The following is a 25,799-nucleotide window of genomic DNA, read 5'->3' as shown; positions in this document are numbered from 1 at the left end:
CAAGACCAGAAAAGACAGACAAAGTTCTGGGGACTGTCAAATGAAGGTACCATCCAGTCTCAAAAGAAAGTACATTAAATATTCAAAGAGAACAACATGATTTTGAGGATTTGATTGTACAAGAAATGTCAGTGACCTGAGGTAGCTCAGAGACATACTAGAACAGGAGCACCCACCATCTGGAAGGCGAAGAGTTAAGGGAAGAAAAGTCAGCCATGGACCCCAGGCATTCTGGGCAGGTAGATCTGGAAGCTGTAGTCCTGGCTGCTGTGACCATGGAGGCAGGCAGGAGATTCTGCTTGACTTGGAGGAAGGTGATGACCAGAGTTGTTGTGATTCCTACTATTCCCATCCTGCCCCAGATTCTGGCATCACATAGCTCTTCTTCAAGACCACCAGGGGCATCTCTAAGAGGTTAGCTGTTCCACATAGACCAGAGACTGGCTGGAGGCAATCACACACTCACTAGATGACTAAGATGCTCTGGCAAAGCAAGGCACACGTGTGCAGAGGCTCAGATCTTGAAAAGGTAAAATAGCAAAATTGATGATAGATAGATAAAGATGAATAAGTTAAAGGCTGGCAAACTCTAGAAGAAGGAATTGGGGGTAATGTCGAATTTGGTTACTCAGTATTTCCCAAGTTTTATAAATGTATGGTTTATGCTCTCAGGTTTTTAATGTGACTTGAAACAAATTTTGTTTTTAATTCAGATAATCTCGGGCCAGATACATTTTTGTTAGTTTTTTGAGACAGAGTCTCACATTGTAGCCTCCCCCACCTTTCCCGCCACAGATACACTAGCTGGTTTGAAACTCACTGCATGACCAGTGTTGGTCTGGAACTGACTATGTAGCCAAGGTTGGCTTTGAACTCATGACAATCCTATTTGCCTCAGCCTTCTGAGTGCTGAATTACAAAGGCAAACCACCACACCCAGCTAGTGGTTATATTTTAATGACCTTTGCTATCAGCCACACTGAAGACAAGTTGGAAATCTCAATACATGAGGGCCACTAGATACATGTACAACATCCATAGAGGGCTTCAAACCGTTTCAAACACAGCTTTTATTGATGAACGGTCTGTTTTAATAAAACCATTAGAGTCTGGTATTAATAACGATTGGACAGAGGAGAACCTGAGGCAGAGTGGGTGACTCTCTTTCTGACTACTGTTCAGCTCCAGGAATGACTAGGTAAACCATGGAAGCTAGAATGGGAATCCTCCCTTGTTGACAGAGGTTTCTGTCCCATCTGGTCCTGTAGCTATTCAGTCCCAAAGAAACACATAGAGATCTACATTAATTATAAATTGGTTGCTATGGTAGCCCAGGCTTCTTATTAACTTCTACACCCTACATTAACCCATAATCCTTGTCTGTATTAGCTACATGGCTTGGTATCTTTTATCAGTGAGGCAGTCTCATCTTGTTTCCTCTGTGTCTGGGTGATGACTGCAGACTGAGCCTTTCCTCTTCCCAGAATTCTCCTGTTTTGGTTGCCCTATCTCTACTTCCTTCCTGGCTACTGGCCAATCAGTGTTTTTATTAAACTAATACTTCTGATACAGGATATATGACCATTGTCCCATAGCACTTACCCCCATTTTTTCAAAACAAGAACACTGAACTGGTGGGCCTAGTATAGCTCAGGCTTCTTATTAACTAATCCTTACATCTCACACACTCCCTTGCTGGAGCTCACTTGGATTCATCACTCATTCACTGGTTTCATTTCCTCCCATCCTGGTTCTCTGCCTTTACTATGCATTCCTCAGCTGGTGAGGAAATGGCAACTGTGTGTCTCTGGCCTGCCTCCTCGAAGTGGCGACTGTGGAGTGTGGGGAGATCTGGAGGATATGCCTTCATGTGAATAAATATAAATGAGGACTCTGGCCGGCGGGAAATCTGGAAACCCTATCTTCAGAAACGCTGACTGTACCAGCCACATCGTTGCACTTAAGGGTCGGGTTTTCCCACTGGTCCCAGGGTTCACGCAGGCTGAGCAGGCAACCGGTACAGGCTGAACCTGCCCAAACTTCTTCCCCAAAGGAAGGCAGCCAGCTGCTCTTAACTTCAATTCAGGGAACTATACTGTGTGAGTAGATGGAGCCATGACCGAGGCTCTCTCTCACCTTACCGTTTTGTTTCCTTGGTGATGAGCCAAGCTCAGGCTTGGTAGCCATCACTCCGGGGGAAAGTGCACGTGCGTCAGGCACTTTTGTGACTCTTATTTTCACCGTGGAGCCAGGAACGCGGGCAGGTTGATGAGCTGTGCTCTGAAGCCACGGTGAGACCCTTTTTACCCCCCTGCCTTTTGTGTATGGCTCACACAGTTTATCTTTTAACTGTGTTTATCATGGTGTGGGACTATTATAGTGAGTCTGTGCAACCAAGCAGCTTGCTTCAGTGGCTCTCCGGCTGCCGCCCGACCCTCTGCCTGGCACCCTCACAGCGTGGCTTAAGTACTATTGCTCGCAGCTGAATCGGAAGCAGAATGCTAAGTTTTCTTTTGAGTAACTTTATTGAGAAGAATCATTCCAAAGAGAAAATTTTGAATACACGGCGATTTCCTTAAAGATTTTTGTTCTGGGCCGTGTGCATATAAATTTCTCTATTACATGCATGAGAGGCACTGCATGACACCGCATGACGGGTACTCATAGCATGAAGCCTGGCTTTCAGGCTTTAAGAGGGAGAAAACAAGAAGACCCAAGGACCCATTGCAGGAGGATGGTGGGGAAAAGAGGGTGTTAACCTGGCCTCCCTCTTTTGCTTTTCCCACATCTCTCCTTTTGTCTCCCAAGTAATAAACAATAGAAGCAGAGCCCTGGGCAGAACAGCTGTCTTAATGGCCCAGGAAAGCCTTCTGCCTAAAACCTGTTCTCTGCTGCCCCAGGTGGGTGCTGCCCTGGTGAGAACAGATTGTTTTCTGTTCCCCTGACAACCAGTTGCTAAGCTATGGGTAGTTTCTATGATAGATTTTTACTTGCATAGAAACCTGTCCACTTTCCTGGGTTTTTGAGGTTGCCTTCTTTTACACTGTCTGGAACACAGTGGCTGGATGCCCACAGGCTCCCTGGTCTGCAAGGTCCCCATAGACTCCCTGATTCCCACAGGCTCCGTGGTCTCCACGGTCCCCATAGACTCTGTGATTCCCACAGACTCCCTGGTCTCCAAGGTACCCATAGACTCCCTGATGCCCACAGACTCCCTGGTCTCCAAGGTCCCCATAGACTCCCCGATTCCCACAGGCTCCCTGCACCTCCTGGTCCCCTGTAAGTTCACTTTGTGTCTTTGACATGCGAATGTGTTGCCTTTGCTGATGACCACTCTTGCCTGTGGCATTACTCTTGGTGAACTACAATGGCTGATGCCTTTTATGAGTAGCCTTCCTGAGAGATCTGTTCTGTTTAGACACAGTTGTAAATGATTTTCACCTGACAAAATTTAAAGACAGCTTGAATCTTCCTGTTGGGCAGGCAGCTTGGGGTAGCAGCTGACTGAGGCCAGAAGGAGGGCATCTAGCACCAAGGAAATGTCAAAGATGTCCAGGGAAACTAGGCTGATGCTGCCATGGGTGGCAGAGAGGTTGGACCTGCCTCCCTGCTCAGAGTTGTCAGAGGAGGACGAGAGAAAGAAGACAAAGTGGAAGGCTCAGCTCGTCCTTCTCAGGGACTTTGAGAACTACTGTGTAACAGGGACCAACAGCCAGCAGGACAATGCAGCATTCTTAGGATACTCGGGCTGCCTGAGGCACGGCTCACATTTTCTAGGAACTGGGGAAAATTCATGAGTGTAGATCACGTGCTGGACCCCAAGCCAAAACTCAACCAGTTCTAAAGCATGGGAGGGATAGAGAGGAGGCTCATCAGCCGTGATAGTATTCAGCTGGCAATGAACTAGAAAAGAATGGAAGGAAAACCTCCGGATACTTGGAAGGTAAAAAGTGCCCTTAGATACCCTGCCACTAAACAGCACCCCTAGATACCCTGCCACTAAATAGCACTTCCTAGATACCCTGCCTCTAAATAGCACCCCTAGATACCTTGCCACTAAACAGCACCCCTAGATACCCTGCCACCAAGAGTAAACCCTAAATAACAGATGCAAAAGTGACAGGGGAGAGTCTAGAGAGAATTTTTGTGTATGTACACATAAGCATTTTTACACACACACACACACACACACATGTATATACATGAGAATTAATACATGGAAAATACAGATATATGTATGTGTAGTTGGCTGAAAATGAAAGCACAAGATATTACCAGTCAACACAGCAGGAAAGTCTATGTAAACATCAAATGCTCATATACTCAGGAATAGGGAAATTCTGAAATCTAAATTTTAATCTCAAGAATGGAGGGATTTGTTTTGATTTTTTTGTCTACTTCTTATTTTTGAGAAAAAGGGGTAAAAGATCATGAAATAGGTGTAGGGGGAGGTGGAATGGATCAAGGAGTTGAAGGAAAAGGAAAAACATGATCAAAATATATTGTATGACAAATTTATTTTTTTAAAAAAATATAGACTGAAAATCAGTCTGAAGTAAACAACTGTCATCTGGGGAGAAGGCTGAGCAGACAAGATCCCTTGCTTCTCTTCCAGAGGATCTGGATTCAGTCCCCAGCACCCACACGAGGTGGCTCACAACCGTCTGTAGCTCTAGGCCCAGAGCATCCAATGCTTCTGTCCTCTGTGAACTCCTGCATGCACATGCAGAGACACATGCATCTGAACATAATTAAAAATAATCAAAATAAATCTTTTTAAAAAAAGAAACAGTCCCTTGAACACATGGATAAAAATGAAAAACCTCTAGTAAGGTTGACCATAAAAGGATATAAATAACAATATCAGGAATAAGCCAGAAAGAATCTCTGTGTCTCTGCCAGCATTCAGAAGATCAAAAGGGAACACAAGCAACTCCACTCGATTTGATGGTTAGGCTAAAATGGACCGGTTCCTCAGAAAGCGCAGCTACCTCAGCTCACCCCAGTGAAGCAGATCGTCCCAGCAGGCCAGTCAAAGAAAGGAATTTGAAAATTCAAAATTCCCAAAAAAGAAATCTCTTTCTTACAGATGGCTTAACTGGAGAATTCTACCAAATGCTTAAAAGAAAATTAGTACTGACTCCATGCAGTCTGATCCAAAAAAATATAAGACAGAGTGCTTTCTGATTTCTTTTACAAAGCTAACTTTGCCCCATCCCAAAACCAGACAAAAGCTAGAACACAGGTACACCAGGAAACTGTCACTCAAGAGCAGAATTGGAGAGGCACTCAAAAACCATAGCAAACTGAACTTAGCAATTTGTGGTACACACACACACACACACATACACACACACACACACACACACACACACAATTACCATGGTCAGTTAATGTTTTCCAAAATGTAAAAACTTTCAATATTTGAAAATCATTCAAGGTAATCCAGAATACTAATAAACTAAAGGAGAAAAAACATGTCATTGTATCAATGAATACGGAAAAGGCATTTGGTAAATTTCAACATACAACATACAAGAAACATTCTAAGAAAACAGTGGAGGAGATGGTTTGGCCCCAGAAAGAGCACCCACAGCCCACGGCAGAGAAGTCCATTGCCAGTATCATATGTGATTCTCAAGAAGACGGCTCTGGAGGAGATGGCTCACCCCATGAAAGAGCACCCACAGCTCCCATTGCTCATGTTCTGTGTAACCGTAGAAACTGGGTGCTCTCCTCCTAAGATCAGGAGGCCGGCAAATATGCTGGCTGTCACCACTGCAACCTAGCATTCACTGGAGGTTTTAGTGAATTTGGTGAGGTGAGGTAAGAAGGGAAATAAAAGCCTGATAGGTTGGAAGAAAAAAAAGCACCTATCCCTGCTTACACACGGCATATGTATCAGTGGACAGAATCCCAAGGAATCCACTAAGAAGAAAGAAGAAAACCACATAGAAATTGGAAGTTCAGTCAGGACATATGTCATAACAATAGCAAAGAAGAGGCTATGAAGTGGTGAGGCAGTGTAAGGGGGAACGTGGGACGAGTTGGAGGGGGGAGGGAAAGGTGGAGATGATGCAAATACAGTACTCATGTCTGAAATCTGCAAACAATAACATTTTAAAAAGATGGAAGAAAAGCTTAAACATTTTTTGTATTCTTAAATCAGTAGTGGACCCCAAAATTAAACAGAATAGCATTCATAGGCACTCAAAATGCAATAAAATGTATAGGTACAAGAAATGCTCCTAAAAGATATATAGACAGAGTACCCTGAAAAGCACAAAATGATTATAGAGGAAGTCAGAGTCCAAACAGGAGAGGCGTACCATGTTCATGGATAGAAGACAGTGCAGAAAGTTGTCAGCTCTCACTGTGTGTGTGAGAGAGAGAGAGAGGAGAGAGAGAGAGGAGAGAGAGAAAGGGGGTGAGGAGGGAGGGAGGGAAGAGGGAAGAAAGGGAGGGGGAGAGAGAGAGAGAGAGAGAGAGAGAGAGAGAGAGAGAGAGAGAGAGAGAGAGAGAGAGAGAAAGGGAGTGAGGAGGGAGGGAGGGAGAGCCTGTGATGATGCCAGTGTTAAGCAGGAACATGAATCAGTGAGACCTTGTATCCAAACAGATTCTTTGGAGATCCAGAAGCACAGCCCACCTCACTGTCAAATATGTAAGGAAAGGGTTCAGGCACTTAAGTTGCTACAGTGACGCTTAAGTTGCTACAGTGATGCTTAAGTTGCTACAGTTGCTACAGTGACGTTTAAGTTGCTACAGTGACACTTAAGTTGCTACAATGACGCTTAAGTTGCTACAGTGACGCTTAAGTTGCTACAATGATGCTTAAGTTGCTACAATGAGGTTTGTAAAGAGTGAAGTAGAAAGAATTAGCTGACTGTGTTTCACATGACATATCAAAGCTTTGTCTTCCAGACAGTGGCAGCAGGCAGAGGGCTCCACCGAACAAAGAACCAAGAATAGACATACAGACGGACTGAGCTATGGGAAGGGGTATATCAAAGGAAACTCTGAACACACAGGGCTCCATGCTGGTGTAATGTTTCATAGTCTCACTGCATTGGTCAACTTGCCAGTATTGATTATATTACAGGATCCTGCCCTGGAAGGAAACCGGTTAGAGACACATAGAACTTACCTATATTATCCTTTACCAAACCATGGGACTCCAGAAATCTTAAATTTAAAGTAGTAAGCTGTAATACTTAAAAGACAGGAAGATACTATTAATGCCACAAACATGGTTGTGCATGGACACTTCGTATTTAGACTTTATTTATGACATTTCCGTCTTGAACATGGGGCCTATGATCACATGCACCTCTTTTTCATCCTCCCCATTCTGACCAGCCTCCTTCTTACCAACTGATCCCTGTCCTACCCTCACGTCTTCCTTCCTTTCTTTTATCTCTTTAAAGTTCAGGCCCTGCTCTGGCAGTCTTCCTGCTGTGTGCTCACAACGGCAGCATCCTTGCAGTATTAGATGGAACGTACAATGCCAGCTGCAGACTTGTTAGATGTAATTAACTCTCTTCATTAAGTAGGGTCTGGTTATTCTTTAGCCTTAAGTATGTATTTCAACATGTGTCTTGTGTCTCTGCATACACGCTCACATTGTATGCAGATGCATGTATTGTATGTCCTTTGCAAAATGCATAGATGCTATCTCCAAAATAACAGGTTGTGATACCCTGGATATGGATGACTGTCTAACACCATTTCCCACTAAAATGTCCCATATATTATCCCATAAAATATGCCATATAAAATACTTGGTTTCATATTTGAGATTAGAAAAATTATTTGAATCTGAGTTTGGAGAATCTATGTCCTAAATATCATAAGAAACAGCTAGGGCCCTTGTATGACTATATTGGTTATGGTAGTGTCCAGTGTTTAGACTGAAATGTTTACTCAAATTGTATCTGTACTGGATTCATCCACTTTTTAGGGCTTGGATCAGAAATTTTACAGATGGGGAACTTTATAGAATGTGACTTATCCCCCTGAAAAGGATTTAAAGGCTTAACAAATTTACAGAAAAAAAAAAAAGAAGCCTGCACGGTGATGTACTGCTTAATGCAAAAATGCTTGCCATAAGATGAATTCTGCTAGCTATTACACTCTATGCTTCCAACCTATAAATAACAAGTCGTCATTGAACGTTGGTGTGTGTGTGTGTGTGTGTGTGTGTGTTATATTTTTTCTAGAGAATGTACCTGGTAAAGTCTGCATTAGGGAAACTGTGAGCTTCATTTTAGTAAAGACCTCCGGCCTTGACTCTAGATCTGTAAACCAGGATATTATGCGTGAAAACTTCGCAGATCCCATAACCTCATGAGTTCATGATGGCAAAACCTGTATAATCTTAAGAAGGCCATGCTGTGACATGGCCTTCTCAGTCACAATGTAGCAAACTTGCCATTTTCACGAAAGAGTCATTGTACCAGATGGATGAGGCATTTGCCAGTTGCTGTGGAGAGTGAGCTGGCCAATAAACAGATAGGCACCACGTAGGTACATGGTAGCCGTCTTGTCATGGAGGTCAGAAGAAGACATAAGCCGTGACAGAAACAAGAAAGAAAATAAATGTGTTCCCAGAAAATCAGTTTAGTCTTGTTTATGTGTGTACATGCATGTGTGCGCATGCCTATGTTTATAAATGTGTGTGTGTGTGCGTGTGTGTGTGCGTGTGTGTGTGTGTGTTTCATTTGGAATCATTAGAGTCTCCTGCAGGAAATAGACTGGTATTATAGACTAGAACCATATAATAAGAGAACTCTACCCCAGAGGCCTAGGGCTTCTGTGTAAATGGCATTACCCCCTAACAGGGGAGTTGGCATAAACAGCTGAGAAAGTAGAAAGAAGAACTGAACTTTTGGTCTTTTTATTATTTTAATTATGATAATAAGCAGTAGTACTTTTCACTAGTATGAATTACTAAGTATAAAAAGTGGGAACTGAGGAAACAAATGCAGGGATTTTAGTCACTGTCAGAAGGCAGGGACAATCCTGGGGAGAACATCCTGGTCATTAAAGCTCTCCACCTTCACAGTATGCAGAAGATGAAATGAAGAGCTATTTGGAAAAGGAAATTAGAGCCCAGAGATGTTTTCATGTAAGAGAGTCTTAGTCTTTCCCTGAAAGAAAGAAATACGGTTAGCTGCTAAGAATGAGAGAAATTAGAAATGGTGCTGGGAACTTGAAGACCAGCAAAAATATTTCTGACAGTTCCAGGGTGTACTGTGATGTGATGTCATCAAGAAGTGAGTCGGGAAACTGAGCAAGCAGGACTGATCTGAAACCTCAGCATGCAGTGGTGGGCACAGAGGATGAGGGCTGCCCTGTCCCTGCTGTCCCAGTCAGGGATGTGGAAGCAGTCCAGTGCCAGTCAGTGCTTCTGTGGTCAGCCTGAGGTCCAGGACGTGGGAGAAATTAGCAAAACAGCCCATCAGAGCTCTGGAGGAGTTGGGGAATACCAGGAGGGGTGGGGCAAGCTCAGCGTGAGTGAGGAGATGCCATGGGCTGTCCCATAGGAGGGCTGTGGCTTAAATCCCTGCTGTTGGAGTACTGCCAGTTGTCTGCACCAGGAACATGTGAAGCCAGAAAGAGGGATGTTGAGAGAGGGGAATGCAGACACAATCTTCACAGAAATGTCGCGGGTATCTGGAAGGGCGCTTAGGGAGTCTGGGAAGCAAGCCCAAAGCAGCACCTATTTCTCAGAGACATCGGAGGTTATGCCAGGAGAAGGTGAGTTCATCTGCCATTAATTTTCTAAAAATGGGTTGAAGAAGTGACAGCTAAGTGACAACCAGGGCTGGTCAGACGCTGACTCAGCACGTGAACCTTTCTGTCTTAACTTTTGGGCCATCCGCAAAGACGTTCCCACGCATTCTGTCACCGACTTGGCAACTTGGGACAGTACCTACCACCATCCTGAAAATTTTAAATTGGAACTTGGGGCCATTATAGAGTCTCAACGAAGTCCAAGTAGACATTAAAGGGGCTCATCAAAGCCCTAGCTGTTTGTAAAGATGATGTGGTCTGTCTGTGTGGTGTCACCAGCCTGACCTCCCTAACAGAGCGCACAGAGAAGCTAGGGTTCTGGCTTAAACTGGCTTACCTCCGTTTTAGTTATGGATCGAGTGATCCTTTATGACGCCAGGAGCCTTTCACTATGGGATGTTCAACAACACGGTCCACTGTGTAAAATACATGCATGCTAGGCATGTGTGTGTGTATATGTATATGTGTGTATGTATGTGTGTGTGTATATGTTTGTGTGTATATATGTATGTATGTGTGTATGTATGCGTGTATATGTGTGTGTGTGTGTGTATGTGTGTGTATATCTGTGTACGTCTACTTTATCCACTTTCTGATGAGGGTCCCATTTGGTCATGACCAGCCATGTTGAGAAAAGTCTCTCTGGAGTGGATGAATCTGCTAACACTTAGCAATGTCTGTCCAGTGAATGCCTCATGACACCCAGCTCACACTGTTCTGATCCACCATGGGCAACAGGACAACCAGCTCCATTCTTCCATGGACTGTGAACTTCCTGACGGTGCCTCACGCAGGTGCCTTTAAGACCCATCTCAATCGGGTGTTCTTAAAAGGATTTTCCAGCCACCTTTTATCATGAAGTGATTTTGTGATTTTTGTCTCGTTACAGGTAATGTATGAAATTGGTGGCGCAGTTGAAAGAAATAAAGACAGCCTTTCGCAGAACCTCCTGTTTGTCATGAAAAGTGAGTCGGGTTTTCTCCCCGCACTTATTTCTTGATCCTGGGGTGATTTCCTGTAAAATGTGCTATCATCTAAAGGGCAATTGGAATGTCATTTACTCTCTAGCGTTTGGGATAACGAGTATGTTGCCGCACGGGACGTTGATTACAGCCTAATTTGGAGTTCAGCAGAAACCCAGATTTGGCGAAGCTTTCGGTGGGCAGGCAAGGAAAACACCTTTCCTGTGTCAGCACACGAATATGGAAGAGCGCGTCCATGGAGACTGACGAAGACGGATGTGGCTCCCGAGCTGATTTAGACCACAGCAGGGCGAATGCCATTACTAAAGATGACTCCGGGTCACAATTAGAGTGGTATTTTATTTTTATGTACGTTCAGTTATGAAGTATTAATGCCCACTAAGTAGAAGTCTGATCAATGTGTACATGTATAAATACATATATACATATAAATACGTACACATATCTAGACTCCTATATAGTGGGTATTAATATTTTATGTACACATATCAACTATAATTCTGTACAATATGTAACACTATATTCTAATTGCACGCCATAATCACACACATGTGATTTTATCTGTTCTAGTAATCCCTTTCTTAGTAGAGTGCTGGTGATTCATGTTTTTCCGGTAGCCTCTTGAAGTAGGGTTAAGTCTCTGGCTGAGGCAGGGCCATCTGTCTTTCCTGGAAGGACACTTCAGACTTGGTGAAGTAGGTCAACGCTTTGAACTGAAGATCAGACGCCTGCGTCACCACTGACTCGGGACGTCCCCGTCCACGTCACGGCCCCGTAGTCATGACGCACTGTTTACACAGTTCCTCTCTCTGCTGGCCTCTCAGCCATACAGCGATTGTGAACTCTCTGAGCCGAGACCCTGCAGGAGACGATGAAACCACACGGAGAGGCAGGCTTGACACGCTCGTCCTCTCTCACCTACTAGGAAGCAGGTGCCAACCCTCCCATGGCAATTATTTCAGCTTTCACTATTGAGGCGCTTCCCTTTGGGTCTCTATGTGAAGGTCAGATACACAGAGCATGGCTTAAACACCACAATCTTGATTTCATTTAGGTGTTTTGCAATATTAGAACACATATGTGCATAGTTAGAATGGGGAAAGGATGACCAGGGCTGTCTTAATCTGGCTTATTTTATCGAGTGCCCATATTTTCATTTTTTTTCCCTGTTGCTTACACTCGTTAACACGTTCATTTGATTCCAAGAAAACATGGGTGAGTATTGTTTAGTTCTCAGCAGGAAGACTAAATTCACAGTATGCTTTGGCACATTCGTGATTCGTATGTCAGGTGGTGCGTGCTTTCTGTGGAGAGCACAGGAGGTGTGTCAGGCTTCGGGAACCATAAGGCCTCCTTGCAGTGAACCGGCGCTACTGCGGGAACAACAGGGTAGCAGCTAGAGACGATGCAAGCGTACACAGAACTGCGCTGGGAGCAGTGCGTCCAGGCAGATGTGGTGGCCGCGCTTGGCCTACAGACTGTAGTTACTCACCTATGGCATCGGGCCAGCCAGAGAAGCCCGGCAGTGATGGTGTCCTGTGAACCTGCAGGCTGTGACGACGTCATGGATAGCAATTATAAGGACATTTAGCTGATAAACAACGACCCCCGGTACAGCCCTTTCGCAGTGGGAAACCCTGTCGAGGAAGTTGGAGCTTTAACTTTGGGGAAGGTCTATCTTTGAGGGAGGTGGGGGGGTCCTCTTTTGAGGAAGATAGGGGTCTACTTTTGAGTAAGGTAAGGGAGATTCTACCCACCTGAGCCTAAGAGGACAAGGAACTAAGACCGCCTCTTCCTGGAGATTCATTCCCCAGCTCTGAGAGGCAGATGCAGGCGGGACGACTGCATGCCTTCTTTCTGCTCACACAGCCATGGCTGGGGTTCTGACAGGATGTCCATGAGGCCCTCATTTGTGGCAGAAAGATGCCAGTCCCTGCTCTCAATCATGCAATCTGACCCTGTGACTTAGAGAAATGGGGCAAAAAAATGTATGTTGTGGCCTGTATGTATATGTAGTGTTTTCAATTTATTTAATACACCTCACCCCTATTAGAAGAATGACTTTTTTATCATTTATATCTGGGCCCTGTCCACCCCACAACCCCCCCCACACATTCACACACACACTTTAAATACATATAATAATTGTTCAATTACATGTAATTGTTCAATTATAATTTTCAATTTATATATCTTTAAATGGGTAGTGCCTATTGTTTACATTATTATCTTAAAAACTTTTAAACTTAAAGGTTTTAAAAAATTAGAATTCCCAAATGCTTTTTCTGCCTTTACCTCTCCTTCTATCCCTTCTTGTGTTGTCTGGAACATTTTCCTCTCCAAGTCTAAGCACCTCAGTGCCCTTCCTGGACACCAGGAATTCATCTTCCATGGACTCAGTAAATTACCAAGAGTTTACTCATTGATGCCCCGCCCGCAGGGAGCAGGCTGCACCTCCGTCTTTCTGCCACAAATGTCTTTTCTACTGGTTTTCTCCCAGTTAGGGGGCCGGTTCTGCTTCATCACTTTTACCCTTAGGCAATGCTCCCACTTCTCTGTACCCCTCTGAGCAATGCCCAAGCTGCTGATTTTGAACAAGGGTTCAGGGTCAGTTGGTGTTCTCTTGTGAGAGTCTGGAATCCCATGGAAACGAGGGACCCTTCGTGCACTGATCTCCAGAGGTGATGGTCTGGCGTGTCCCTGGTGGTGTTCACCTTCTCTGCTGGGATAAGGCGCCTTTGGTTTCCGCTGGCTACGTTTTCTCTGTTGTTGGTTTGTAGGATGTGAGAAAGCACTGTGAGACTGAAGAAGTCCCCTGTCCCATCACAGTTCTACCCAATGATTTCTCTAAGAGCCGCGAAGCGAGGGTTATCCGTCAGCAGTAGTATTTTATTCTAGCAGCCCCTTTTCCCTTTATTAATGGATAAGGCGTGGCTATCAGATCCTAGTCCCGTCAACACCCACCTCTTTTGGATAGGCTCCCCGATGCTCAGCACTTGCTGACCACTGGCCTCCCCAAACCTCTCCAGTGAATCATCGTCCCCACTGCCAGTGCTGAATCAGCAATTAGTTCTGCTGAAGAACTGGCAATGCCAAGGCCAGGGGTTGGGTGAGCTCTTATTACTGTGTTGTATTTTGATTAGGCATGTTTCGTACCCAGAAAGTCTCGGATATACATGTAGGTGATGTGTGTATGTGTAGGTGTGTACTAAAGGTAACATATTTATCCTGACGCCTGCCATTTTCACCCAGAATTCCAGCGTTCCCTCTTGACTGTTTCTCCCACTCTCTCACTCCCTTCTCTGATAGTGCTGTTTCCCTTCCTGTTCACTAATGCAATGAATTTCCATCGAAGATATTACACACACACAGCATGTATACACACCACATATGTATTACGTGGTTTGCTGTGTTGTGTGTGGAAAAGGTAGAAACAAACCCACTTTGCTGCTGAACACTAAGTGTCTGATAGGCTGAACATGATCCTAAGAAGTTATGTAAATTATTTCAAATTTTAATTTTGCAGTAATCTTCAAGATGTGGCCACTGTCATTTTCATAGTGTTTTTTTAAAAAAAAACCACTTGAGCTCAGAAGGTATCTACATAGGCACACTAGGAGCAGAAGGCCCCACCCATATTCTTAACCAACACATACATTATTGTATTTTATGCTATTCAAAATATTCATAATCCAAAACCCACCTGCTGGAGCTCTGACCCTCCCTTGAGTAGCTGGGCAAGATCTCCTAACATCAGACCATCAGATCTGAATAGTCTGGTGTCAGGATGGGTCACCTCACCACTGTAGCTGAACTCAGAGGGGCTTTTTGGCTACTTTAACCTAATGACAGATGCAACCACAGGAGGGCGAGTCACCACAAGTGTTTAAATACTTCTCTGACAGGGTTCACATGGTAAAATGTCTTCTAGGTAGGGTAGTTATTTTCTTGCAATGGGGAAGGAGTTGCAGCCCCAAACTCATGTTTTTATGGTAGTGTCAAGTGCACAAAAGCCTGTCAGGTGCAAGCTGGTAAGATTCAGGGCTGACAACCGAGACAGGAGGATGTGTATCCTTAGAGAGCCACGAACCAAGAGCTCAGGTCAAGATTCAAGCCAAGGGCAATGAGAGCCGCCATCACCAGGAGAAGCGAACACTGGTGGAGACAACATGGAGCCCAGGACAAAGAATTCCCCACTGTCCAATATCAGTGACACTGTCCACACAGAATGGGAGAGGGGTGCTTCCATGGAGAGTGAGCCTAACGTTTGGCAGTGATTTTAATGCCACTTACGATGTTCATCTGTTTATCTCCTAGCGAGTGAAAATGTTGTGATCAGTCATTTGTTCCAGTCAAAACTGTCACAAACGGGATCGCTTATATCTTCCTACCCATCATTTAAATTCCGAGGACACAAATCCACCATACTCAGTAAGAGAGCCGCCTCTTCGATGATTGGCGCGAACAAGAATTACCTAGAACTTAGCAAGGTAGGAGTTTCATTGTTCTTACGTTTACTTAGTGCAATCTCTTCTTTCTGAAAAGCACTGTCTCACTGTAATGGAAAGATACCCACATTCTACCAGAAGGAACTAACAGGGAGGATGCTGGCCTGGTTGCCTTTCTGTTGCTGTGACAACCACCATGACCAAAAACAATTTAGGGGAGAGAAGGGCTGATTTCATCTCAGTTCCATGTCTCAGTTCATCTCGGAGGGACATCAGGGCAGAAACTTAAGGCAGGAATCTGAAGCAGAGACTGTGGAGGAACGCAGCTTGATGACTGGCTGGCTCGCTGGTTCATGCCTAGCCAGGCTTCTCATACAGCACAGCCCAGGGCCACTTGTGCAAGAAATGATACCACTTACGGTGGGCTGGACTCTACTGAGTAAGACAGTCCCTCACAGACCACTGATAAAGACACTTACTCAACTGAGACTTTTTTTTCAGGTGCCTTTAGGCTGTGTCAAGTTAACAGTTAATGCTGACTAAGATAGGTAGCTTCCAAGGTTACAAGTGGGTGAGAAGCCACAGAAAGAAAGGTTCAGGATAACGACCGTTCAGTGTGAGAACAGTTTATTGTGTGATCTTTGGTTGTCTGTGAGACATCCTGCTATTTTTCCTCTTTACAACCATCTTTTTGGATGAATGTTAAGGAACTTCAGGACAATTGAATTAGAAGAAGTAGACTTAGTATCTTATCCTATGGATCTGATTGTTCCCAAGGTTCAGAGTCTGCAAGTGATAAAGTGTGACTTCTCTTAATCTCCCAGGCCCAGAACATTTCCACTGTGTATTTGCAGACTTTAAACTTGCTGTTATTTTACACTAATTGTTAGTGTGTTTCTTCCACATAGACTTAGGACTAAAGGTTCCATTTCTAAAACCTGCATGAAGAGTTATTCCAAGTGCCTTGGGAATAGATATGCACTGCTTTGTTTCTTGGGAATACAAGAGCAGACTGCCTTCCAGTTTCTTGCTTGTGTCTACCAAAATATAGAAGAAGATGTGCATAATTTGGAAGGGACTGAGAACAGTTGATTTTCAAGTGCAGTTACTGAGGCAGGTTGAAACATGCCTTAGCTCTCTAGTTCAAGGGAAAGCATAGTTTGAAATGACAGATTTGTGTGTGTGTGTGTGTGTGTACATGTGTGTATATGTAGGAACTTAGATATATGCATGTATACATATATATGTGTACATATGCATATACCTCTTCATGTATATTTTATGGATATATGTATACACATGTGGATTTTGTGAGTATATGTGTGCACGTGGGTATATGTATGCATATGCATGTGCATTGTGTTTCTGTGTATGTCAATGTGTATATATGTATGTGTATATATGTGTGTATATATAAATATGTATATATGTGCACATATGTGTATGATTTTGTGTAAATGTTTATATGTATGCCCATTGTGTTTGTGCATGTACTTGTGTGAATACATATGTGTGTGCCTGTCTGTGTATTTGTTTATGCTTGTGTAAATGTATGTGTGTTTGCATGTGTACATGCCCAGCATACCTGTGTATGAATGTTTGTGTGTACTTGTGTGTATGTATATGTGTGGCTGTATATGTATGTTTATGTGTCCATGCCTGTGGGTGTGTGTGCATGTGTGCCCATGTGTATGTATGTGCCTCTGTATGTTTCTTCCTGCATATGTGCTTATGTGTGTGTGCATGTGTGCTTATATATGTACATGCTGTGTTTCCCTGTGTGTACATGTGCATGTAGTCAGTAGACTGTAGGATCAGTGACCCTTAGGCAAGTTGCAGAGTTAGACTTGGCAGTAATTCCATTTTATGGGCTAGGGAAAGTCATCTCTACATTAGAAGACAAGGGTTCCCTGTGGGAAGAACTTGATTCCAAGGGTCTCAGCACCTCTGGCCTTGTGGTTTTCATGCAGACTGCACATTCACAATAAGAAATCACCATACACATCTAAACTATAGTTTTTAACCTCAATTATTAAGTGCTTGAGACCTGCCTGGGTGCCATTCAGCTTTTCCCTGAAGGACTGGAGAAGAGATGTAATTCAGGCTGTCCAGAAAGAGGACCCTTTGCCCACCTGCAATGGTGGAGTCTTATTATCATGATCCATCAACCTCTGCTCCCCACTGCCCTTGCTTTTCCCTTCAACCTCACCCAGTCCTTGTATGTCTACCCTTGGACCAGAAACTTGGCATTTTACTCATTCCTTAACTGGACATGACTTTGGCACTGAATTTGTAGAAACGGGTGGATGCTGGCTAAGTGTTTCATTTTGCATTCCCTTGTCAGCCGCAATGAATCACTGCCCTGCATAGTTCATCTTAATGGAAGGAAATGAGCTTCTGTCCTCGCGGTACCGAAGAGATGACTGGATTTCATTAGCTCCTGTCCTCTTAGCACTACCAAGCAGATAATTGTGTTTCATCAGAATTTTCTCTTCCTCGGTGTTAAGAGGAATTATTTTAGAGTTATGTTAGTCTGCACCCTTGTGGTTCTTTGAAACGTAATGTGTCATCCTCCAGCCCCTGGTGGGGTTTAATTAATCACCTCCTGCCCTCCCTTCATCTCCTCACTCAGCAGTACCATTTTCACTGTCTTTTAAATGTTTCTCCATTATCGCTTAATCTTTGCTACATACGATGTTTTTCTTCTAAAGGCTGGTTTTATTATTTATTGAAGAACACGGCCTTCTGCCAGTTTCCAAGCATAAGCACCGTACGAGTGCATTCCTTTTAGCAACTGAGAAGGAATAAAAGGTGGGGGAGAACCTCAAGAATGCATCAAACCCACACAAACGTGCAGTGATAATTGTCTTAAAGTTAAGAGAGCGAAGTAACAACTGTAAGAGCAAAATTGTAGCAAAGCGGCATCTTTTTTGCCCTAATATAAACTATGTTTCACAACTAATCTGAGCAACCTGTGAAAAGCCAGGACACTGGAGGGATCCTCTTGTATTGGTCTAATCTGTCTTTGCTGTGAAATTAAGATGGGCAGGCACTGGTGGTTTAAGCAAGACCCCTGAGGGTGAAAGGTTAGCAGCCGTGACTATTACCTGACCCACAAGGTGCCCATTTCCCAAACTTGAGGTAACATCACCGAAGGTCCTGACTTTTATGACCTTTGGTTTATGTATTTGTCTATAAATGCATTAACGTACGCGTAAAGCTTATTTTTTCCTTTTAAACCAGAAGCTAATATGATAAATCTCTCCTCCTTGTCACCCCCCAACACAGTTATTAAAAAAGAAGGGATCTTCAACTTTCCTACAAAGACTGGAACGCGGAGACCCCGTCACCACCGCATCACAGCTCACGGTTAGTGATTTAGATTCGAAAGCTCCATGTTTGTTTCAACTGTGGTGTATTAATGTTACACCTTGTTTTCCCTTTCTCATGCCTTGAGTACCTTCAGAAGAAAGGCCACACACATACTCACACATATGCACACACACGAGCACACACACACACACACACACACACACATGAGATACTCGTGCTGAACCAATGCACAATACACAGCTATGCCATTTATTGCATTCAGAGACCACTGTTTAGACTGTGCTGCATTCCCACCCACCATCTCTCTGGAGTCAGCTCCATTCTTCTCTTTCTGCAGAAATCTCTGGCAGACATCACTGGGAAGCTGCAGAGGGGTAGTCCACACTTCATCCATTGCATCAAGCCCAACACCTCACAGTTGCCTGGTGTGTTTGATCACTTCTACGTGTCTGCCCAGCTACAGTACCTTGGTGTCCTGGGGCTGGTGAAACTGTTCCGCTATGGGTACCCAGTGCGTCCTTCCTTCGAGGACTTCCTGGCCAGGTCAGTCTAAAGCTGTTATTCTGCCCTCTGTGGAGATGTCACACTGATGCCATTTTAACAGTCCTTTCCATTTCCTTTGGGAGCATAGCTTTCCGTGGTTCTGCTATCATGGGAAAACAAGACAATGTGGCAGGCAGTGAAGACTGAGAGAGCTCATGTAAAAAGTCACCAAGCGCACTGAGGACAGGATTTTGGAAACCATATGGTCCCCTCATATGTGGCTATCCGTGAACATAGAGATTTATAAAATTGTGGTATGCAGTATTTTCATAAGGTTCATTACTGTGATTGGTATAAATATGGCTATTTTTTCCTTTATCTTGTATGAAGAAATACAGTTTAGGGGAAGGTTACCAAACCACACAGGTGGAACAATTACTCCTTGTTTGTGTAAACAGAGGTTTGCTGGAATGTAGTGGGAGCATTTGTTCGTATGCTGCTTTGTGGCCATTTCTTCATTATAATGGTCACAGAAATGGTAAACATGGTGCAAAATATAGGTAAGGTATTTTTATTATTTGGCCCTATAGAGAAGTTTGCTGACCCGGATATCACTTAAACTCAGATGCACTATGTGCCTTAGCAGTGCACTGACGAGGGGAATGTTAGGAAATAGAACCTTGTGTCTGCAGGGATGAGCCCACTTACACACAGCAAGCTTGCCCGGAGTCTTCACAATTTCCGCAAAGCTGCGCCAGGTTTAGGGCTATGTATTTGCTCATAAGTATTATATGTGGTGTTTGTGTATGTGTGTCGAGGGGAGCATATGTCTGCTTACGTGTGTGTGTGTGTGTGTGTGCGCGCGTGCGTGTGTGCGTATGTGTGCGTGTGTGTGCGCGTGTGCGTATGTGTGCGTGTGCGTGCGTGTGTGCGTGTGTGCGCGTGTGCGTGTGTGTGTATGTGCGTGTGTGCGTGTGCGTGTGCGTGCGTGTGCGTGCGTGTGCGTGCGTGTGCGTGCGTGCGTGCGCGTGCGCGTGCGCGTGCGCGTGCGTGTGCGTGTGTGTGTGTGTGTGTGTGTGTGTGTGCGCGATGTGTAAGGCACAGACTGACATCTAGTGTCTTCCTTCCATCACTTTCCCATCTTTCTTTTTGAGACAGGGTGTCACATTGAACATGGAACACACCAATTTGGAAAGACTGGCTAGCTGACAGCAAGCTCCCAGGGATACCTCTGTTCCTGTTTCCCCAGCGTTAGGTTGTATGTTGTCTGGCTTTTCCTCATGGATGCTGGTGACCTGAAGTTAGGTCCTCCTGCTTGAGGGGGATGGCGCTTGAGTGAGAAATGTTCCCCCACAGCCTCATGTATCTCAGTAGCTGGTCTCTAATCGGCGGTACTGTTGAGGGAGGTCATGAAGCCTTTAGGAGGTATGGCCTTTCTGGAGGAAGTGTGTCACTGGGGGTGGGCTTTGAGGGTTTATAACCTCTCCCCAGTCCAGTTTGCTCTCTCTTCTTTCTGTGTAGTTGGATCTGGTCTTTCAGCTTTCTTCTTCTGTTACCATGGCTTCCCCATCATTATAGACATCTAACCTTCTGGACCCATTTTATAATAGCAGCAGAAGAGTAACTAATATAAGAGGCAAGTGCTGAACCAACCAACCATCTTCCCCAACCCATATATCCATAATGTTTTTATATAACCATAAATCTTTGTCTGATTTTCAGAAAATCAATAATCTAAATGAATCTACTTTAAAGAAAGTAGTTGATGAATATTAATTTAGCTTACAAATGTATGCTAATGGGCTATTGCTTGGTCTGGCGTGTAGTCTAGTGCTTTGCTGTGACTTTATCTTGGTTTGAAGATGCCTGCAGCCTAGTAGGCAGACACGCGCATGCTCAGCTAAGCAACAGACAGGGCTTTGTAATTGGATATGCACCGTCTGCCACAGAAGCTCAGGAGGGAGGCCATGCAGAGCTGGCTTTCAGGTGAAGTGAGTATTATTAATCTTGGTAAAGGAAATAATAATGCTTATAACTATATAGACCGTTTTATAATTTACAGGGAATAATTACAAAATTGGGAATTAGGAGTGAACTGAGCTCGGATATATGAGTGAACTTTATGAGGCTTGGACAAGAGTGGTGGGGCACATTATTGATTATTGTTTATTAGGATAGGTGGGGCACATTATTGATTATTGTTTATTAGGATAGGTGGGGCACATTATTGATTATTGTTTATTAGGATATCTCTTCGCCCCTTTTGCCTATTTCCTAAGTAGAAACCAAATCAGTCTTCAGGGATATAGAGCTTTAAAATGGCTCTATATTTTTTATGCATTATAGTTGGCTTATTAGAGGTCAACCCTCCTGTAGCATTAGGTACAAGTGGTCTTTGGGTGAAAGAGTTGTAAACCTGCCCACAGGTAAGTTTTTTAAAAGGTGAAAGATTTATACTATCTGAAGGAAAACCAGAGTATACACATGTAAGTTTAAAACTAAGAGATCTCCAAATGTACCCTAAACCTTCAGAACGGGAGCCAGCATAGACTGGAACCCAAGGGTTCTTTGGGTTGATCCATAGTTCAATACCGAAGGCTGAATGGCAGTCCTGACCTATGGATGTGTGAATCATCTTCCAGCGCCCTGCGGTCCCTCAAGGCCATGGGTCTAGATGGATTAGAATTTGGTCGGTTCTCTAGCTCTGAAGCATCTCCTGTAGCATGCATGATTGAATCCCTACTACAGCACATCTGAGCTTGGGTTCCTCATCTTCTGTGGCTTGAGGTGAATTCTGCAAATGGGTGTATCCAACAGCTGGCCAGAACTGTTGAAGCTGGTGAAGGGCAGACAGTGCTTTGAAAACCCTGATGTAATCTCTTGGGAGAATGTTGTTTTGTTTTGATGTCTTCCTAGAAATGCCAATTCCTTTAAAAAATAATCTTAGTACAGAAAACATCAAATCTCCAGCTGCTGACCAATACGCCATCAAATCCAAACACCAATTTGCCAAGCTTCTTAGGGAGACTTCCTCCAAGTTTGAGATATTCTGTGGTCCAAGAGACGGGATTCGTCCACCAACAGAAGCAGCACATTTCTGGCATTCGCTTGTTCGTTTAGTGAGCCTGTCTCAGGAGCATGGCATCAATCACGTCTGTGTTGGGGGATCCCTCAGAGATCCTCCAGGTGACTTTGCCTTTCTTCCTGATGAGTGTCACAGCAGCAGACATCTGAATTGCCATGCCCCTGCAGAACAGAGAGGGTGGGTGACTGTGTGCGCGGAGTGCACACACCAGGGTGGGTGACTGACTGTGTGCGCGGAGTGCACACACCGCACACACAGATTATACTCGCTGTGATTGGAAGTTTACTCCACTTTGCCTTTTGTATTTGTGTCTCTCTCTGTCAAGGCCACCTTAATAAAAATAGACTATGCAATTAACCTTTTGAAATTAAGTACAGGTTTTAGGTCTACACTTCTCTTAAGATAATGGCTTCTCGGCCGGAACTGTCTCTTATTGATAAGCATTGTAGGCACTAAATAAATATCTTCAGGATCCAGACACATAACTTGATGGTGTTTGCCTAGCATGAGTAAGGCTCCAGGTTCAATTCCTAACACACACACACACACACACACACACACACACACACACACGCGCACACACTAATAAATAAATGTCTTCAGGCAAGACATGGCATAGGCAATTAACTGATGCTCAATTTAGAGTAAAAATTCTGCGTAATAAGAATAATAACAATACTTTTGCATTTCTCATAAATAAAGAGTTTGGGTGTGGAACATCGTTATGAGTTAATCTCTGTATTCCTTCTAACATTTTCTTATCTGAAAGGGATGTGATTTTCTCGTCTTTGTTTTCAGTAGCTACGCACAAATGACATTATTAACTTATTTCAATAGAAGTGTGTCACCATCTCTCTGAATTTGACAAAAACATTGATCTATAGAGAGATTACCAATCTCGGAGGAACTTGACGAAAATGCAATCAGAACCCTGCTGTCAGTGAGCTGCCTTGATGCAATATTCCATGCATATTCCAAAGCTCACCTGCACCCTGGAATGACCCCAGGCAAAGAAACTCCGCTATAAAAAACTAAGTCCTGGAGGTAGAATTTAATAGAAAACATTTGCTGGTGAAATTCCAGATAGCAGCTTATATCTCTCCTGTGCAAAGCGGACCTTCTTGTATTCTTCTTGTGGCATAAAATATTTCTTTTCTGCTCAAAACCAACTTACCCTAACTGTCAGAAACCAAAACCCCCTCAAAGCAAAAGACTCACCATGCCTTAATAAAGCTGTGCTCACCCCAAAAGTCTCCGATGGAAGGAAGGAGAATGTTGTGTCCAGCTTTGCAGTTTGGAAGTCAAGAACTGCTGATGTTGATAACATTTAATATTTCGGGGTTACAGCATGATGGGGGATTGATAAGCACAGGCAAGGGTGTCTTGGTGGGCTGCAGGGAAGACATGGCGTCTCAGTTTCTATCAAACATTGTAACCAAGTTTCACCACCAAAAGCAACCTACAGAGGAAAGGGTTGATTTTGTCTTAGAACTTGAAGTTCGCCATGAAGGGGAATCAAGGCAAGAACCTCAAGGCAAGAACTGAAGCAGAGACCATGGAGGAACATTGCTTACTGGCTTGCTCCTAGTGGCTTTCTAAGGTTGCTTTCTTATACCACACAGACAGAACAACTTGCCTAGGGATGGTACCACCCCCAGTGGGCTGGTTCTTCCCACATCAGTCATGAATTAAAAAAAATGCCTCCACAGACTACTTACAGGGCCAATCTGATGGGGGCATAACATCTGCCATGCGGTCTAAAGTGCTCCCCTTCACGCTCAGGCTCCTTATGTAAAGATTTGCCTGTCACTGCTTTGTACCCTAAGAGGGCCTGGGTCTGTGCTTCCCTATGGCAAGAGAGACAAATCTGAGTCTCCCTTTCAAGAACGTTCTCTACCACTATCTGGTTCCTTAGTTTGTGGGGCCTTTCACTGCTCCATTGTAAAGGTCACCACTCGGCAACCCAGTCTGTAGACCACCACCAACACCACCAAAAGACCAACGATCCAAACCGTGTGCTTCGAATAGCCAAGTGCTCTCCCATTTGACTGGGCCTCAGCTCAGCTGTGAAGTTGGTTTTTCTTCATGACAGAAACCCAAGAAAGCTTGGGTTCAGACTATGCCTCTGGTGAACCGGAGGGAAAAGATGGGCCGTTATTCTTTCAAATTTGGCTGATGCATCACCCACAGGATGGAATGAGAGACCTTACCTACAAGGAGGCTACATAAAACACACGGGAGAGTATGCGCATCCTAGCTCAGCCATCCTTGCCTTGTTAGTCCATCCCAATTTAGTGGCACAAAACAAAAGTTTATTCTTCTTCCTCATTCAGGCAGCTGGGATGAGTGACTTTTCCTCACAGATGTGGCCAGATAGCAGGAAAGGTGGTACTAGGGCAAGCCTGACTGGGCTGGATCTAAGAGCACCACTTCACCCACATGTCTGGCACCTTGCTGCTGGCTGAGTTTCTCAGTGTCTCCCAGATAACCATTCAGAGACTTATTATTTATAAATGATTATAAATGATTAACCAATAGCTCAGGCTTATTTCTAGCTAACTCTTACTGCTTAAATTAACCCATGTTCCTTAATCTACATCCTTCCATGTGGTGTTATGTCTCTTTCATCTTGCATCTCCTGTGTCCTCTGGTGAACTCCTCGGACTCCGCCCTTCTTCTTCCCGGTGTCCTTAGTCTGGTTCTCCCACCTAACCTTATCCTGTCCAGCTGTTGGCCAGTGGGCCTCTTTATTAACCCAATCACAGAGACATATGTTCACACAGTGTAAAGGAATATTCCACACCTTGTTGTCCCACTATGGGCAGGCTCTCTGGCCAAGTAGCCCGTATTTCTTACCTTGGTAGAAAGATCCCAAGGGACAAGAAAGGACAATTAAACAGAGCAAGTTCTCCTATTCTGTGAGGCACAATGGCTGCAGCCAGTAGAATAGGAGCAACTGATGTGGCCACATCGGGACAAGCTGCTATGCCCTTTTAAGGGAGACGGGGTATACAGAAGCAAAGGAGAGTCCTCCACAGCCAGACCTCATGTGAACTGACAAGATTCTCTTCGCTCTCCAGTTAATACAGTTCCCGCCATATGTCAGAAAACATCATACTACCAAGTGCTGATGAAATTGTAGAGTAGGAGGAAGGAATTATCAAAGGTCACGCCACCTGCCTAAAAGAGCCATGCAAACAAGAGTACCCGAGTTCAACCCCCAGAACCCAAGGAAAAGAGCTGGGAACAGTAGGCCATGCTGTGATCCCTGCTCTGGGGAGGGAGAGACATGCAGATTCCTGGTGTTTGACAGCTAACGTGACTAGCCCACTTAGAGAACGTGGGGTTTAGTGAGAAGCTGTCTCAAATGTTTCCTGGGGAATGACATCCAGGGATGACCTCTGACCTACACACTCACATATTCATGTATACCCAAAAGAACATGGAAGACCACACACACATGCACACACACACACTCACAAACACATAGAAGAGAGAGAGAGAGTGTGTGTGTGTGTGTGTGTGTGTGTGTGTGTGTGTGTGAGTGAGAGGGGAGGTAGAGAGAGAGAGGAGAGAGAGAGAGCATGTGTGTGTTTAGAGAAGTCTTTAAGGAACTTACCTTGTCTGACTGGCCTGGCCATTTTTCTCAGTGATTTATTTAATATTCTGCGTGCT

The 25,799-nt window shown here is 44.3% G+C and overlaps 1 protein-coding gene across 1 annotated transcript in view; it reads left to right on the top strand.

The window, feature by feature from the left end:
• Myo16 (myosin XVI) overlaps nt 1-25,799 on the top strand; it is a 351,974-nt gene that overhangs the window by 209,811 nt on the left and 116,364 nt on the right. Inside the window, exons 24-27 of the mRNA XM_038326520.1 lie at nt 10,682-10,757; nt 15,093-15,265; nt 18,512-18,592; nt 18,894-19,099. Coding sequence (XP_038182448.1) covers nt 10,682-10,757; nt 15,093-15,265; nt 18,512-18,592; nt 18,894-19,099 — 536 coding nt within the window. The remainder of the gene's footprint in view (nt 1-10,681; nt 10,758-15,092; nt 15,266-18,511; nt 18,593-18,893; nt 19,100-25,799) is intronic.

Source organism: Arvicola amphibius, chromosome 4 (genome assembly GCF_903992535.2).
Source record: "Arvicola amphibius chromosome 4, mArvAmp1.2, whole genome shotgun sequence".
Taxonomy (NCBI): Eukaryota; Metazoa; Chordata; class Mammalia; order Rodentia; family Cricetidae; genus Arvicola; species Arvicola amphibius.
This window is presented reverse-complemented; position numbering and strand designations above follow the sequence as displayed.